Source organism: Eptesicus fuscus, chromosome 7 (genome assembly GCF_027574615.1).
Source record: "Eptesicus fuscus isolate TK198812 chromosome 7, DD_ASM_mEF_20220401, whole genome shotgun sequence".
Classification (NCBI taxonomy): Eukaryota; Metazoa; Chordata; class Mammalia; order Chiroptera; family Vespertilionidae; genus Eptesicus; species Eptesicus fuscus.
The window spans coordinates 105,887,781-105,904,478 of record NC_072479.1 but is presented as its reverse complement, the minus strand read 5'-3'; the positions used below and the strand labels follow the sequence as shown (position 1 = coordinate 105,904,478).

Sequence of the window (16,698 nt, the reverse complement as noted above, 5' to 3'; positions counted from 1 at the left end):
TACAATTATTGTGAGTCCTCTTTTCTAAGTCAGAAGATGTGCTGGAGGTCGGAACATACCGCGTGAGCCCTCGGGCACCCACCGAGCCGTAAACAAGGTCGCCTGGCGCCGGCGCTAACCGAGTCGGGAACACGGGCATTTCAACCTTCACAGCCGCGTCTCTCACGTGCTGTCCGAAGGGCTCGCTGGCGTGAGCTCCCCGACATTCCTGTGCCAACGGCTCTCCCCTCCACATGGGCATCCCGAACAGTCTCAGCCTCCAAAGGACTTGGAACTTGATGGCGAATATGGAATATCCCGGGGTCCAAGCTAAAGGCAACACTTGCACACACGCTCCCCCTGCGTGTCCTGGGGCGCCCACAGGCCCCGCCCAATAGGAGCTCCTGTGCCGTCAGCAGCAGGCAGACCCGCAGGGCTCGCCCGGCACCCGCACCCTCATTCCTCTGCAGGATGACTTACAAAGTGTAAGCGACCAAATCTGTGCTTTTAAACCTCATCCCTGGCGACCCCCCTTCGCCCCTTCGGCATGAGGGGAACACAGAAGGAACCGACAGCACCTCATGCATCCAACTCCGAAACCAAAGCACGAGTCCCCGTTTCCCTGTAAAAGGAGCGGCAGTTCCGGGTCCCGCACAGCAGCCCGCAGGGGGCAAGGCCACGTCTGCTGAGCGCCCCGCAGGGTGACACGGGGGACCCCGCTGCAGCTTTAGAAGAACACTTAGAAGCCAGCACACCTGCCCAGCAGGGCGGCGCCTCCCCTGGGAGGGCGGCCCCACAGCCGGCCTCGCCCATGGCGGACGGGTGAGGCCAGGCTCCTCTGGACACCCACCCGGGAGCCTCGCCCAAACCCACGGGTGGGAAAAGCTTTGGGAAATCCAATCGCTACCCTGATCTCAGTCCGTTAAGAAATCACTTGTGGTTAACTTAATAAATGAACGTTAAAAATCCCAAAATGTCTTTCAAATGTAGTCTGCACATTAGACCGCTCTTAACACTAAACATTGAAGGTTTATTGGCCATATTACTCTTGCTCACAAAGGTTTAAGTTGTCTAACGTCCTCAGAATGTCACCGGAGAAGAAACCGACTGGGCGAGGGCGGGAGGCTAGGCGTCGTCCTTCTTCCCCAGGAGGACTCGGTGCAGCTCGTCCGCGTCCTCGCCGGTTTTGACCCGGATCAGCATGGTCACGGGGGCGGCGGCGTTCTTCTCGTCCAGCGGGGGGTTGGGCACGCACACGATCAGCACGTTGTTCTTCCCGGTCCGCGTGCACGGCATGTTGGGCGGGATCAGGACGTTCAGCAGGATGTTGCCTGCGTTTAAGGAAACAGAAACGACCCAAGTCAGACAAACCACGGCTCCACGAACCAGAGCCCCAGGCGGAAACATTCACACGGAGCCCTCTGCACGCCACCGAGTGTCAACCGGGAGCCACGGGAACGTCACGGAAACGGCCGGTCCCGACAGGCAGCACGGTGTCCCGAGAGGACCGAGGCCACCGGCAGGACGGCTCTGCCCGACCGCGGAGGAGCCGCTCTCCCACCCGCTGTCGCGCTGTAGGACGGGCACACGGGCTGCCCTGAGAGCCGTCAGCAAAGAAACGCGTTGGGGGGGCGGGGGGGGGGCTCCTGGGGGGGCAGTACTGCGCGTCACCACCCAGCCAGGCTCACAGGAAGGAAAAGGCTCGCGGAGGCCTCCTTCGGCAGCCAGCCCTGGCCGCCACTTCCCCTGAGACCGCGGGTCCCTCCCAAAGCCCCTCCATGGGGTGCTCAGGGCCCAGCTGGGTGGGCTAAGGGGAGTGTATCAGTGATGATTTGCTACATAGAAAGGACTCCTTTAAATGACCAATCCCCTGTGTGTTTATTGTTAAGCCATCCAGTCTTCCTCCAGCTTCAGTCACGTCTGACACGCAGGAGCATGAAGACCGTTTGTTACCTTCTCGCTGAGCTTCCAGCGGTGCCTGTGCTACACGCTCCCAGGACTCAAACCAACCGCGAGAGCCGCTAAGTCAGGATGAACTGGCCTGAACGGTCTGTCCCACCCCACCTCACGTACTTGGAAACCTCACAGGCTGAACCGAGCGGGGGAAGGGCTTTTCACGGTGCCACGTGACTGCCAACGCGGTGCCACCTGGAAGGAAGGGCACCCACCTAAGTTGGTGTCTGCCCGCACTAACAGCTGTGTCTTCTGATTCGCTGTAGGTTTTAAATGCAGAGTTCCTACACCCTTCTCTTTAAATTCATTGTCTTTCTTGTAAAAAAGTTTGCACCTGTGGAGAGAAACAACAGGCCAGTCAGACAGACAAGCACACATCCAGTCTGTCCCTAACCACGTCCATGGCTGTGGGGGAACCGCTGCTGCAGGAGAGCAGAGGAAGCTGCGCCTCTGTGGACCCGACCGGGTCGGGCAGGAACCAGAATAGGAACGCCTGCTTAGGTATTCGAGAACCCTTCCCACTATGTTTTCAAATTATTACATAACTTTCTGAAACGGCCCTTTCTCAAGACAATCAAAACCACGGCCACCTAGCCCTGACTGGTTTGGCTCAGTGGATAGAGCGTCGGACTGAAGGGTCCCGGGTTCGATTCCAGTCAGGGGCATGTACCTTGGTTGCGGGCACATCCCCAGTAGGGGGTGTGCAGGAGGCAGCTGATCCGTGTTTCTCTCTCATCGATGTTTCTAACTCTCCCTCTCCCTTCCTCTCTGTAAAAAATCAATAAAAAAAAGTTTAAAAAACACACAAATAAACCTATTTTTCTAAACAACAACGAAAACACGGCCACCTGGTCTTTCAAGGACAAGAACAAATACAGAAAAGCCCTGGCTGGTTTGGCTCAGTGGATAGAGCCATGGTCGGCAAACTGCAGCTCACGAGCCACATGCGGCTCTTTGGCCCCTTGAGTGTGGCTCTTCCACAAAATACCACGGCCTGGGCGAGTCTATTTTGAAGAAGTGGCATTAGAAGAAGTTTAAGTTTAACAAATTGGGCTCTCAAAAGAAATTTCAATCGTCGTACTGTTGATATTTGGCTCTGTTGGCTAATGAGTTTGCCGACCACTGGGATAGAGCATCAGCCCACGGACTGAAGGGTCCCAGGCTCAATTCTGATCAAGGGCACGTATCTCGATTGCAGGCGTGACCCCCAGCCCTGGTCGGAGTGAGTGTGGGAGGCAACCAATCAACGTGTCTTTCTCTTTCTCTCTCTCTCATCGATGTTTCTGTCTCTCCCCCTCCCTTGCACTCTCTCTAAAAATCAATGGGAAAATATCCCCCAGTGAGGATTAACTAAAAAAGAAAACAGCAAAACAGAACGAGCACTGCCCACAGCCCTCCCCTTTCTCCTTATCTCCCTAAGTGATGAGGATGCAGTAAAGCGTCTCCTAGAAGTTAGTGTCACACGCTCCTCAGCTTATCACCAAAGAAACCAAACCCACGGCTTCTGACGTGCTCAGATTAGGAAAAACACAGTCAGGACACGCCTTTCTGTCATCTGGGTCAATAATTTTTAAAAACAGGCAGAAGGAATTGTTGGCCTCTTTTAAAAGTTCTCAAAAGTAGTTAACACTTGGAAATCTCAGAGCACATGGTGATTGTTATGAAAACTGCTGACTCATTAGGCTGAACTTTTTCTATTAGAAAAATACATCTAAGGAAGCTTCTAAAATGGCAAAAATACTTTTCAGTAAATTATCTCTTCAAAGTACTAATTTCATTTCGTTGAGAGAGTAATTCAAAATTCCCCTCTGCCTTCTTCTAAAGCAGGTCCAACACGCCGTGACAGGGGGGGGGGGGGGGGAGGGGGGTCCTGGCTCTGGGTGGGGAACGCGGTGCAATTCACCGACGATGTGTGACAGTTTCACTGACTCCTCTCTAACTTTATTAACCAATGTCACCCCAATAACTTTAAAACCAAGCAGCCCCCGACAGCAGGAAGAGTGTTCACACAGCCTTAATGGGAGGGCTGTGCAGACCTGCGAGAAAATCCATGAAGGCCAGCCAGTCTCCAGGATGGGTCACCGACGCCTCCTGACCAAGAGCAGAAGTAGCAGGGAACCCCACGTCAGTGACGGGTGACTTCCTTGTGGGGGGTGCAGGAGGGGAGAGGCAGGGAGGAGAGAAAGGGGAGAGGAAGTAGCCGAGAGGGGCAGGCAGGGCAAAGCAAAAGCCCTCTCTATGGCCCTTTAAAGCAGAAGAGCTGGGTCGGCAGGAGAGAAGGCTGTGCCCAGAAGGAAACGTCTAGAACATGTTTGTTTTTAAATAAACGGGCGGAGAATGCTCCCTCGCTCCAGCTCAAGGAGCAGGCACAGCCCCGCACCGTCAATTCGTCAATTCGGGGCGATGGCGGAGCCTCCGCCCACGGCCGACAGCATTCACCAAGCGGGCTCCTGGGCTCCGACTCGGACTTACTTTTTGGAGTAAAAAGCATCCTCTTCTTTCACCTCCGTGACCACTACTTTGGGCGGCTCGTCGCTTTCTTCCTCCTCTCCACCTGTCACAGAAACACACGGACTCAGCGAGGCTCAAATCAAGGCTTACACACGTGATAAGGAAGTTTGTCACCTACCTCCCCCTTTCAACCTACAAATGCCACGTAAGCTGATACCACATTGTGCGTGTGTGTGCACCCACTGGGTTTTTATTATTTTGTGAAAAATGAGAAATTTGTGACATTTTTAATGGGAACATACTTCTCTGTTCTAAAGCAACTATCGATTTATAGAAAGCCCTGGAATGAAAAAATGCCCTTGCTTATGATGCAGTGCATATGCAAACTTTCACAGAAAAAAAAAGAAAAATCAAACATGTGACAGAGTGCAGTGCTGGGCCTCTGACTCGGCCGGTCCAACCTGCTCTGCGCCCGGAGCCTGCAGGCATACCTTCTCCCCCAGACGGCTAGTCCTTAGAGGAGTCTGCAGCCCCGTGAGCTTTACAGAAGCCGCCCCTGCAGCAAGTCCTCCCAGGAGACGGGAGTACAGACTGTTACCAAAGACTGGAAGGAGCCTCTTACCACCCTCACATCAACCCGGGCCCACAGGGGAGCTCTCTTCCTCGCACCCCTGCTGGTCTGGGGTCAATCACTCTTGCCCCTCCCACTTCCCCTTCCCTTCACATAAAAAAGCCTGAATTTTGTACTTTCTTAAGATGGATTTGAGGATGAGTCTCCCACCTTCTCAGTTGGCACCTTCCTGATCAATAAAACTTTCCTTTAAATTCTGGTGTTTGCAGCCTTGGGCACACAGACAGGTAACAAACACGTGTGTGTATACTCAGCTCACGGCTGGAAGAGGAAAATCTCAATATGCTCCTAACACTTCCCCCTACCGCTCCTGTGACCACACCTGCTCCTGTGACCACACCTGCTCCTGTGACCACACCTGCTCCTGTGACCACACCTGCGTCATGCCGAGGAACAGGCACGTCAGTCAGGCGGGAAATGAGCTAAGTTGCCAGAGGGATCATTCCAAAGCCAAGCATCCGTCACCTGAGCTCTGTCTGAACTGCATGCCTCCCGTGTTCTGGTACCCGACCCCCACCCCCCCCCCCCACCCCCACCCCCACCCCCACCCCCACCCATACCCCCACCCCCACCCCCACCCATACCCCCACCCCCACCCCCACCCATACCCCCACCCCCACCCCCACCCCACACTCACCCCCACCCCCACCCATACCCCCGCCCCCACCCCCACCCCCGCCCCCACCCCCACCCTGCACGGAGCCAGAACAGCACTTCCTTTCACTCCAGCCCCAACACGGGAGATCGAAGACACGGCAACAGAGGCAAATGCCCATCCTCTTAAAGAGAAAGGCAGTCCCATAAAACTCCCTAAACTAAAAAGCAACTTAAAAAGCGACGCTAAGAGAAACAGTCCTGGCGCCCAAACAATCCCCCTGTGGAAAGACCTGGTCAATCTGTCCGACTCATGAAGTCTCCCTTTCACACGTACAGCATGCTTTGCCATGTGCCGTTATTTATGACCAAATCTCCTACATACAAACAACTCAGTGGATATTCGTGATAAACTCTCAATAAAATACCATTTTCAAACGTTAATTCACTTAATCCTTTACATACAAGCCATGTATTGGATACTTTTCAAAATCACTGTGCCAGGAAAGTTCATCTTCTTAACTTTTATATTCTTAGTCCTCACGATAACCCTGCAACAGGCCTTACCCCTTCTGCACACAGGAAGCGGAGACTCAGGGCCCGCCAGCCGGTCCTGATCACACGGCTCGGACTGATGGCGCACGTCTGCCTCTTCCACGGAACACACACCTCCACACACCGAAAGGGGCTCGAGGACCCACCCCCACTTACCTTTGCAGCCAGCACTGGCGCCACCCGCCCGGCTCTCCAACCCCGTCGCGGAGAAGGGTGAAGCAGCTGGCTCACTCTGGGCAATGTCTTTGCCAAATAAACTGGAGTTTCCAGAAGGAAAGGAAAACCCAGCCAGGGGGCCAGAGTTTAAGGAGCCCAACACAGAACCATCCATTTTCTTGCCGAAATTAAACGAGGCACTTGTCGCTCCTAGTGATGGGCCCCCCTGTTTCTCAGGCACAGCCTCTGTCTTCTTTTCAGCGGCGCCCTCAGTCTTATCCCCATGAAACAAAAATGTGGACTCTGGCGGTGACTTTGTTGAACCAAATAGGGAGGGAGCCTGTGAGTCGAGGGACATTTTGCTAGATTTCCTTTCGGAGCCGCCGCTCCCACTGTCGCCCAGCTGCTGCTCGATGCCCGCCAAGTAGCTCTCGTAGTCTCTGAAGACCGGCGTCAGGTCGCACAGCGGGTTGGCGTCCACGTGCTTCACGATCCAGTCCCGCACGCAGCAGTTCAAGGCCGCCAGCTGCTTGTGGTAGGCGCTCCCTTGTGGGGTGGTGCTCGGGGCAAGCCCAGAGGACTGCTGACCGTCACCGTTCCTTTTGGGATTTGAAACCTTACCATCAGCCAAGGAGGCGGGGCCGTTTGCAGCGATAGATCCTAAAGGAAATGCACGTTTTAAGATTTATTTAGAAGTTGATTTGACTAAATCATCTAAATTTTTGTATCACTTCGTATTTTCTGCTTTTATTGCATCCCATCTTTGTGACAGTTCAGGAAGTAGGTGCACACCTAATATTTAGGATCTGGTTACCACAAAAATCAAATCAAACTCTACGCAGGAACAGTATCTATTATATGCTTGCATCAGTCATTTTAAAATAATCTTTTCCTTCAAAAAGATGCCCGTTTTACCCAGAACTGTCAAAATACTGTTAGTATAAAACTTAATCCCCAAGGTTGTAGGAATGAACATCATTAATGCAGTTAAAATCTTAACAGAAAGTTAATTTTATTTTAATCACACTAAACATTCTGCCTCATTAAAATGAAACACTTCTAGAATAACTAGCTAAGAACAATCCAACAAGTTGGGATCTTTTCCAAGAACTCAAGATTTTAATCCATGATCTTATTCTCTATTGCTAATCCTGAAATCTTTTTTAAAAAATATATTTTGACTTTTTACAGAGAGGTAGGGAGAAGGAGGGATAGAGAGTTATAAACATTGATGAGAAACACCGATCAGCTGCCTCCTGCACACTCCCCACTGGGGATGTGCCCGCAACCAAGGTACATGCCCTTGACCGGAATCGAACCTGGGACCCTTCAGTCCGCAGGCCGATGCTCTATCCACTGAGCCAAACCGGTTAGGGCTAATCCTGAAATCTTGACTAATTCCCTCAAAACAAGATCAGGCAACCAACACATCCTGGGCAAAATAAACGTAGATGGGAGGACCCCCAAGTTTCTGGAAGGTGTGTGCCATACACAAAGTCCTGGGTACACGTATTAACCTTTTGCACTCGGATGTCGAGTGTGACTCGACACGGTTGGCATTGGTAGCAAAGGGTTAGCGAGTGCAAAGGGTTAAAGAAGGCGGGATGGAAGGCAGGCCTTTACTAAGAGCCTCCTCTCCTCCTTTGACTTGAGGTCAATTCTCATCACTCCTTCTCAGTAAAGATCGGGAGGCTTGGCGGTTAAGGAACTTCACCAAGGTCGCAGAGCTGGTAACTGGCAGAGCTGAGAACAGAACCTAGTTCTATTTGGGCTCAAAAGCTCATTCTCTACTGACGAACGCAAACAGCCGACATTTCCCTCATTTCTACGTTTCACTGTGACTGTTCCTGCTCACAGTCTCAGGACCCAGGGTAAGCACAAGAACAGCTTCTCCGCGAAGTTCTTTTCGGGGTGCTCTTCACACAGATGGGAGGGGGGCCTACTTACCGAAGGCCACCTTGGTCTCGGCCGCAGCTCTCGCACTGGAGAAGGGCGGGGCACCAGTCATGCTGGTCCCATTGGACAGTCCTTCCAGAGGCTTCCCGCCAACACAAGCACCGAATCCCGAAAACGCTCCTCCTCCAGAAGGTGCAACCAGCCCTTTAAAGCCTTTAAAGGCCCCTCCACCATCAGACTGAAACACAGAGAGAGCACAGATCACTCCAATCTTACAACCGGCAAGCGAGCGGCGGTACGGTCCTGGCTGAATTACGCAGCCTCCCCGAAAGGAAAACTGCTGGCCAGGAGCAGAAACAGGGCAGGAGCCGTTTTATTCATGCAAACCGAAGCCCTTCCTCCTCACGAGCTCTCACCCCCGTGGGTCAGCCTCCGGACGGCTGATCTCCTCCTGCCTGTCCCTCTCGCTCCACTCCCGGTCCGAGCAGCCGCCAGTGTACCTAGTGGTCTGTGGAGAACTCCACACCACCCTCACGTCCATTTCCAACGGACGCCATCCTTTCCTTCCTAGTTAAGTTGGCCCTTTCCCATCAAACATCACCTGACTCATCACCTACAGCCAACTGCACCCCCGTCTAAAGAACGAGCTGAAACGAGGAAAGAACGTGGAAGGGACAGGGCCCCCGCAGAGGCGCAGCTGTGCAGGGTTCTGCCGAAGCTGCCACCGGCGTGGTCACACCCGCTCAGCCTGAGCAGAGGCCCAGGCCCGCAGCACAGCACCCAGCCTGGAATGCACGGAGGGCTGAGGACCGTCCTGGGGAGAGTTGTTAATGTGGTGACTGCTGAACCCTGACCACGTGATTTCCATTTCTGAGCGATATGCAACTCATCCTTGATCTTCTGAGCACAGAAGGAAGCATTTTAACCCTTTGCACTCACTTGCTTTTTTTCTCGATTCCTTTATTCTACTCGGGATTTAATTTTTTAAATACCCCAGATTTTACAAAGCGTGGCAGTAGAATAAAAAACTGGAGTTTCTTTTCATACAAACTTATTTATTTGGATTTTTTTATATTTCATATTATTGATACATTCAATACAATTTGACATACGAGCCGCTACCGATGCTAACCATGTCGAGTCACACTCGACATCCGAGTGCAAAAGGTTAATGCATGACACGGTGGCACGGGAAAGGCTTCTGTCACGGTGAAAGGACTTCTCCAACCCACACCTCACCCCAGGCAGCAGAGGAGACTGAGAATCCCTTCCTTTCCTCTCTCACTGCCACCGACACGCACTTCTCGGGTCTCCGTATTGCTGCCCGCATTTCCTCCTCACACTGGCACTCTGCTCTACTCTGTCTGCACCTGTATCGTTTCTGCAGCTGGGAGCTCCCTGTAGGGCACACATCCCTGTGGTCACTGTTCTGTATGTTCTACACCAGCAGTCGCCAACCGGTGGTCCACGGACCATGGTGGTCTGAGGGCCGAAAGGCTGGCGACCGCTGTTCTACACCAAGCGCTTCTCAAGCGGAGAAAGCACTTTAACGAGCGCTTACTGATCCGACTGCCGCTCCCCCCCACTCTCGCCCCCCCCCCCACCGCCGGGAGAAAGCTGTGGAAACACTCACTTCACATCCGACATTCCTACGCTTTGCTTTCTTTATGGCTCTATTCTTCAGGACTTCCTCACTGGCCACTGAGAATGTCCCCACCTGCAGGCACACAACAGACAGCGGTGAGAGAAGGCCAATGGAGACACAATGCTGAGGGAAAGAGCCGGACCAGGCAAACCCCTCTGTTATCTGCTAGTTTCAGAGTGCTGAGTATCCTCGTAATACAGATTATGGAGAGGGCACATTAAAATTCACATCCAGGCTCTATCTGGGTGAATTCCAGTGTCAGTCAGGTGAATCACCAGTCTTCTGGAACCTACAAATCCAAGATCTGAATCAGAGAGAGGCGTGCGTGCACGAAAGTCTGACAAGGCTCAGCCCACCTAAACTTCGGTGCCAAACTACTCAGCACAGCTTTCAAATATTTCAGGTACATTCAAAGGTATTAATAAAACTTCAGCTGGAAGGTACCTTAAAGATCATGAACCGTTGGGAGTGGCACCAGTTCTGAAACCCAGGTGCCCAAATCTAGTATTTTACTACTACTGTTTTCAAAAGTAAAGCTGTATTTATGAAACACAGTTATTATTTTTACAAACAGCTCTGCCCATTTGCCCTTCATCCAAGAGACCCGGAGGCACTGGGACTCTGGGTGACTACTAAGCCCCAGAGCGTGCCCAGGGCCTCTGGCTCAGCCGTGCCTGCCGTTCCCGCCCGGCTGGCGTAAGCACTCCGTAACCCCTCCAGCCACAGCGACTTCAGGAAGTGTCAGAGCTCCACAGCCACAGAGGGATCATTCACTGCATTTGCCCAAATGTAACTCTTTCCACATTCATTCATTAGCAACTCTCCAAACGGGAGTTCTTTCATTCCTGAAACATTTTAATGTCAAAGCAATCCTTATATGGTAGTCTAAATCTTACTGGGCTCCGAATGTAGCTGTACGTAAGACTTGGGGGAAAATGCAGTTACCCAAGTCTTGGCGAAAAAGCATGACAGCAGCTAGAAATGTTAAAAGCCCTGTTACAATGTTAACATGCTTGTGATTTTGACTTCCCTAACCATATTGGTGCAAACATTTGTAAAGAAAAATTACTAGTACCAGGAAATAGACTCAGAAAGAAGACAGCCATCTATAATAACATATAGTAACAAAAGGGTAATATGCTAACTAGACCAGACGTCCTTCCTGACGAAGCCGGGGCCAAGGGAAGCAGCCCGGGTGCCAGGTGCCGGAGGGAAGCCGGTGGCGGCAGCTGGGGGAAGGAAGGCCTCCTCTTGCACAGATTTTCATGCATCGGGCCTCTGGTCTAAGAATAAGCTTGAAGATACTTGCACATTCTTCAATTTTTTTTTTTACTTGACACTATCCTCTTAGCTTGGGTGCAGACTTCCTCGGTGGACCGGCCTGGGGATCCCACACTGCTGATGAAGCACCCGAAACACGGAAGATTTCCTCAGGGAAGGCCATTCTGGTTTTGTTAGGAAAGAAACTAGGCCAATCTAAACTCTATTCCCATTAATGCCATTTGGGGGGGGGGGGGTGCATCTCAGGTCTGTAAGAGTAAGAAATGAAGCTGGGCTTTGAGAAGATCAGAGTGAGGGAGGCGAACTCAACCATCTGAATCTAACTGACAGGGATGGCCGACCAAGGCGGCGGTGGTGGTGGACACCTGTCAAGTCTGCGCGTGGCACTGCACTAAGTTCGTGACTCCATCATTTACTCGTCCTTCAGCCTTGATTAAAAGCACGGGTTCAGAATGCTGCGAGTATGTGAAATTCAGGGGGAAGGTGCTGGTGGACAGGCACACCCAGGTGGAATTAATAAATGTCTCTATTCAGTACAGGTCACGAGAAACCAGAGAAACCACACTTTTTCCCGTGCAGGATGGTCTTAAAAAGGCCTTCTCGCCGAAACCGGTTTGGCTCAGTGGATAGAGCGTCGGCCTGCGGACTCAAGGGTCCCAGGTTCGATTCCGGTCAAGGGCATGTACCAAGGTTGCGGGCTCATCCCCAGTAGGGGGTGTGCAAGAGGCAGCTGATCGATGTTTCTCTCTCATCGAGGTTTCTAACTCTCTATCCCTCTCTCTTCCTCTCTGTAAAAAATCAATAAAATATATTAAAAAAAAAAAAAAAGGCCTTTTCGTTTTGTCGTCTTCAGGAGGAACCCGTTTACATTAGAAGCAGTACGAAATCACTCAGGAAAACTCCTTTTTACCTCTTCGGCTTCGTCTTCTTGATCCCAATTCCTATCGGTCAATTCCTTCTCAGCGATTCTTTTGGCCATCTTTCCGAAGCTAAAAGTAAAAAGAGGACAAGATTTGCTTTTCTAGACCAAGAGGTGACTCTTACAAAGAATTTTCAAAATTCACTCTAGCATGAAATGAGAGAAAACATTCCACTGGGAAGCGCTTTAACGGAACTTTACAAAGGTGTTCTTAGTTCCCACGGTTTCAATCCAGTACAGGGTTACTTGGGGAAGCCGGGTAGGTCTTCTGAACAGCTCCGAACCAACTCTACTTGAAAGAGTGGTATGCGGGGCGGGGGGGGGGGGGGGGGCATGTGGGGGGGGACCAGGGGAAGGTCAATGGGGAAAAAAAAGGAGACATGTACTACTACTTGTAATACTTTAAACAATAAAATAAAATTTTTTAAAAAGTTATATGCAACCTCAATTGATTTTTTAAAACTGAAATTTTAAGCACTATACATAATCAAGAAGTGCCTAACTAACTTATTCTATGCAAATTATAGCCTTGCTACAGACAAAACATTTTAAATATTTAAAATTTTCTTCAAGATGAGCCAGTGAAGTTCATGCTTAAGTAGGAATTTTAATAAGACGTTGGTCATAAGTTCATAGCATAAGTCCTCTTGTTTAGGCTACAGACGACGTTGGTATAAATACATTTCCCAAGACTGAACATTTAATTACCCCAAATTGCATATTGCTAAAATAGGACATCATTTAAAAGCTCAAACTGTAATTAATATGGACGTGTTAACATTCTGAGAATTTATAACCCTTTCAAAAGTAAGCCATGAGCTCAGTTCCTGTGACACCATGGCGGGGTGGGGCAGGGCAGGGTGCGAGGCGGGGACTGAGTGTTATCTTGAAAGAGGGTGCTGGCACCTGCCCCTTTGTAACTGGCTTTTTGATCCCACAGCATATCCTGTATCAGAAACAAAGGCCACCAATGGAGAGCTCCGCTGTGAGCGGCATAACTCACAGCCCAATGGACCAGGAAACCCTGCTTCCCTGCCCCTCACCGGGCCCAGGGGCTCACCCGTTAGCTCAGGGCTCCTGAACCTGCCCACCCCCTTTCTGGTTTGCCCTCAACACCACACCCCCCAGTAAGTTCCTAGAAGTTCATGTTCACTAGGATACAAACCTACACATCACGTGCTGCTCTTTAATGCCTATAAAATAAACATCACGTGCTGACACCCCCAAGCCCTCCAAAACCCACCCTGTGATTACATAGGGGCTTCAGCTTCGAATAACATCCTAATACTCTTTGAGTCCTTTTTTAATGTCTCCCGCAAACTCTTGGTCAAGTTTGGCTACTAATCCAAACAAAAACAATGTAGTTTTATACAGAATTCCTCACTGAACTTGACTGTCCAGAGGCCACGTCTGCCTGCATTCTTTTGGCCATTTCGCTGCTCAGTAACTAACGCTCCCACCAGAGGGCAGGAGAGGTGAGTGAGAAGTTGAAATGGCCATTGTTGCTATTAAGATGAAATGTTAACTGTTAATAAGTTATTAAAAGGAAAAGGAGGTGAAGCTGAAAGTACAAAAACTGTGATAAAGTAAGAATTTAACCTCTAACTCATACCCACAGTGGATAATCATAATGGGCACAGCAAAGCAATCTAAATGTAGCTGCTCTCATTCGACCGCTGTCATCAAATCAGGACCGAACCAGAGGGCAGGGGCCTCTGTTCTGTGCTGGCTGTACTCCAAACACCCCAAGCCTGCCCGTCTCATGGCGGGTGTGCCAGCTGTTGAGTCAGATCTGGGACACTACATATTTGGAAAATACTACAGGAAGATGCTGGAAACCCAGTTTTCCCATTTTGGGGGCAAGCTGTTACATTTTTGTGCCTCAGTTATTTCATATGTAGAACAGGGAGGTATGAAAACTAAGTGAGATAAACAAAAAACTTAGTTAAGCATAATGCCTGGAACAGAGGAAGGGCTTAATAAATATTATTAAAGAAATAAGTTTTGTTAGAAGCAAAGGCTATAAAATACTATTCTTCCTCCGAAACTTGAAAGTCCCTTGGAAAAAAAGAGTATTTACTTGAATTATGAGCCAAGCTTTAAAATATATTTTAACCAACCCATATTTTGTCTCAAAGCATGACCCTTCAGACAATCATTTTTCTTTTGATGCAAGATGAGGAGTAAAGCATCCCTGCCAAGTACTGAGAGCGAGGCCTGCGCCTAGAGAGCCTCCTGTGCCGGCTGTGAGGCCAAGGAACTCCCAAAGCTCTGGCGGGTGGAGAAAAGGCACCGAGTGATGAAATGACTCCTAGGAAGCGCTGTGATGGGAAACTGAAGCGTCACGGTCACTGGAGGACATGTGGCCTCCGCCAGCTGCTGCTGCCCAGCCCCAGGTGAACTCTAGTCCGCATCAGCTCACCCTCGGAGGAAAACAGACCTGACCGCACTTGAAAGTGTCGTGTCCGCGGAAAAGAGAACTAGGGTCAGACTCGGGGGCTGAACCGCCGGCGGAACAGGAAACTGCTTCCTTCCAGCCCTGGGGTAGCTCCGTGGGTCCGGCTGTCCACAGGGCACCAGGCTGCCGCTTCCCGCCCGGTCAGGGCACACACCGGAAGCCACAGTGGAATGCATAAAGTGCACAAATAAGGGGGGGAAGGGAGACATATGTAATACTTTCAATACTAAAGATTTATTTCTTAAAAAAGGAGACCGGTTGGCAAAAAAATAAAGTGGATGTCATTCTCTTTCTTCCTCCCTCCCTCCCTCTCTCTCTAAAAATCAATTTTAACAAATGAACTGCTTCTTCAAAAAAGGAACCGAGTAACGGGGTGATCAATGCTCCGGCATCGCAGTGAGAAGAGAAGCCAATGCTCAGCCCAAGTAGCTCAGTGGCTGGGCGTGGACCCAGGAACCTGGAGGTCACGGTTCCATTTCCGGTCGGGGCACAGGCCTGGGGTGCGGGCTCCATCCCCCGTGTGGGGCGTGCAGGAGGCAGCCGATCGATTTTTTTTCTCTCACCATTTATGTTTCTAGCTCTCTCCCTCCCTCTCTGAAATCATTAAAAATATTTTTTAAAAGGGAAGCTAGGCCAAAGAGATAGCGGAGGGGATGAGAAGAGACAGGTGAGATGACCGAGGGGACAGAAGTACCGAGAGGAGCCGCGAGGAAGAAGCCAGAGGCCACGCCGGGACAGCCCCTGCCCCTCCGGCCGCCGGCCTCCGCCGGGGCCCAGCCCCCGGGCGAGCCCTGCCTAAGTCGGCCCCGAGCGCCGCTTCACAAACAGCCGCGATGGCGTGGCCGCTGTCACCCCGCCCCGCCCCACCCCGCGGGCACCCCCGCCCCTCCCCAGGCCTGGGGGTTCACTCCAGCGCCTCCCGCCCAGGACCCCCTCCGGGCCGGGGCTGCGCACCTCGGCTCCTCCCTCGCAGGGTCCCCTTCCAGGCCCGAACCCCGAACCCCGATCCAGCGGCTTCCCCAGGCCTGGGCTCCGCACCCCGGCGGCTCCTCCCGGGGTCCCACAGGCCGGTGCGGATCCCCGGCCCCAGGCCCCTCCGCCTCCCCCGCTGCCCAGCCTCTCACCTCCGGGGCGGCTGCCGCGGAACTCGCTGGGCGGCGGGCACGGCGAAGCTCCGGTGCGCCCGGTGCGCGGCGGCGAGCAGGTCCGAGGTCGCGGCGGCCGGTCGCCGGGTGAGCGCACCTGGCCGCTTCCGGGGCGCAGAGATTCTGGAAGGACTCGGAGATCAGCAAGCCCGGAGTCCCCCACACCATGTCCCCCAGGGGCTCGTCTGTCTGCGCTCGGCGGCGAGCGGAGCCGTCCCCTCAGCCGGAGACCGCTGGGGGAACCGCGCCGAGCACGCTCCAGGCCGCCATTTTGTAACTCCGATCCGCCTCTCAATACCAATTCGAAAAGGGAGGAAAGAAACGCCCGCGTCCAGCTATTGCGCAAGCGCGCTGCAGCCCTGCTCAGCGGCCCCTCGCTCGGCGGGCAGCGGGGGCGTCGCGCGGCGCATGCGCCCAGATGCTTGGAAACCGTCGCCGGGAGGAGCGTCCATGTCTCACGCATGCGCGCGCCGGCCTCAGCCGGGGAGCCGGCGCCCGCGGCCGGAGTGGACGCACGTTGGTCACGTGGCGGCCGCGGCGCGCGTTTGAGGCGTTCGCGCGCGGCCTCTGCTGCTGGGCCGTCGCGGGTGGGACGTGCGAGGCGCTCGGGAGAGCACGGTCAGTCCGTGAGCGTGGCTGAGCCTCGCGGTGTTCCGGGCCGGGGGCTGCAGGGCCGAGAGGGACCGGCCGCGGCCCGGGAAACGTGAGTGGAGTTGAGATGGCGTCTGGTCGGAGCTCAGCGCCGCCCCCGCGCCCCCAGGAGCTGCCGCGCGGACCCTGCGCTGGGGTCGGGGGCCCCGCCCTGCGGCCCCCGCGACGGGCCTGGCTGCGGCGTCCTCTGAGGCCGGGCCGCCGAGCCAGGACGGACGGCCTCGGTGGTGCCCAGGAGAAGCGGGCCCACTCGCCGCACGGCTTGTGTTTGTTTCCGTGGCGGGGGCCCCGCCGGCCGTGACACTGGCCCCGACTGCGCTGCGGGAGGAAGTGCGTCTGCAGGCGCCACCCGGAGCCGTGGGACGGGTGCTCGGGGCCCGCGTC

The 16,698-nt window shown here is 53.0% G+C and overlaps 1 protein-coding gene across 3 annotated transcripts; it reads right to left on the bottom strand.

Moving 5' to 3' along the window:
- Positions 1-988: 988 nt before the first annotated feature.
- On the bottom strand, positions 989-16,075 carry NUP50 (nucleoporin 50). Of its 3 annotated transcripts, none has more exons than XM_054719623.1 (8): positions 15,643-16,075; positions 12,052-12,130; positions 9,849-9,932; positions 8,267-8,453; positions 6,320-6,979; positions 4,405-4,486; positions 2,148-2,266; positions 989-1,310 (listed from the first exon to the last, which is right to left on the bottom strand). In XM_054719623.1, the coding sequence occupies exons 2-8, from the start codon at positions 12,118-12,120 to the stop codon at positions 1,105-1,107; spliced, it is 1,407 nt and encodes a 468-aa protein (XP_054575598.1). In that variant the 5' UTR covers positions 12,121-12,130; positions 15,643-16,075; the 3' UTR covers positions 989-1,104. The 3 variants fall into 3 exon arrangements, with proteins under 3 accessions (XP_054575598.1, XP_008153677.2, XP_027986780.2); XM_008155455.3 differs by lacking the exon at positions 15,643-16,075 and adding an exon at positions 15,213-15,301; XM_028130979.2 differs by lacking the exon at positions 9,849-9,932 and having other exon boundaries at positions 15,643-16,074.
- Positions 16,076-16,698: the final 623 nt, after the last annotated feature.

What these genes read in the sequence shown, in the direction of transcription:
- NUP50 (XM_054719623.1), bottom strand. Translation starts at nt 12,120, where the DNA reads ATGGCCAAAAGAATCGCTGAGAAGGAATTGACCGATAGGAATTGGGAT. An exon ending in GTAGGAATGTCGGATGTGAA is followed by an intron (nt 8,454 to 9,848) that starts GTGAGTGTTTCC and finishes TCTGTGTTTCAG; the next exon opens with TCTGATGGTGGAGGGGCCTT. An exon ending in GCGGGCAGACACCAACTTAG is followed by an intron (nt 1,311 to 2,147) that starts GTGGGTGCCCTT and finishes CCTTAAACGCAG; the next exon opens with GCAACATCCTGCTGAACGTC.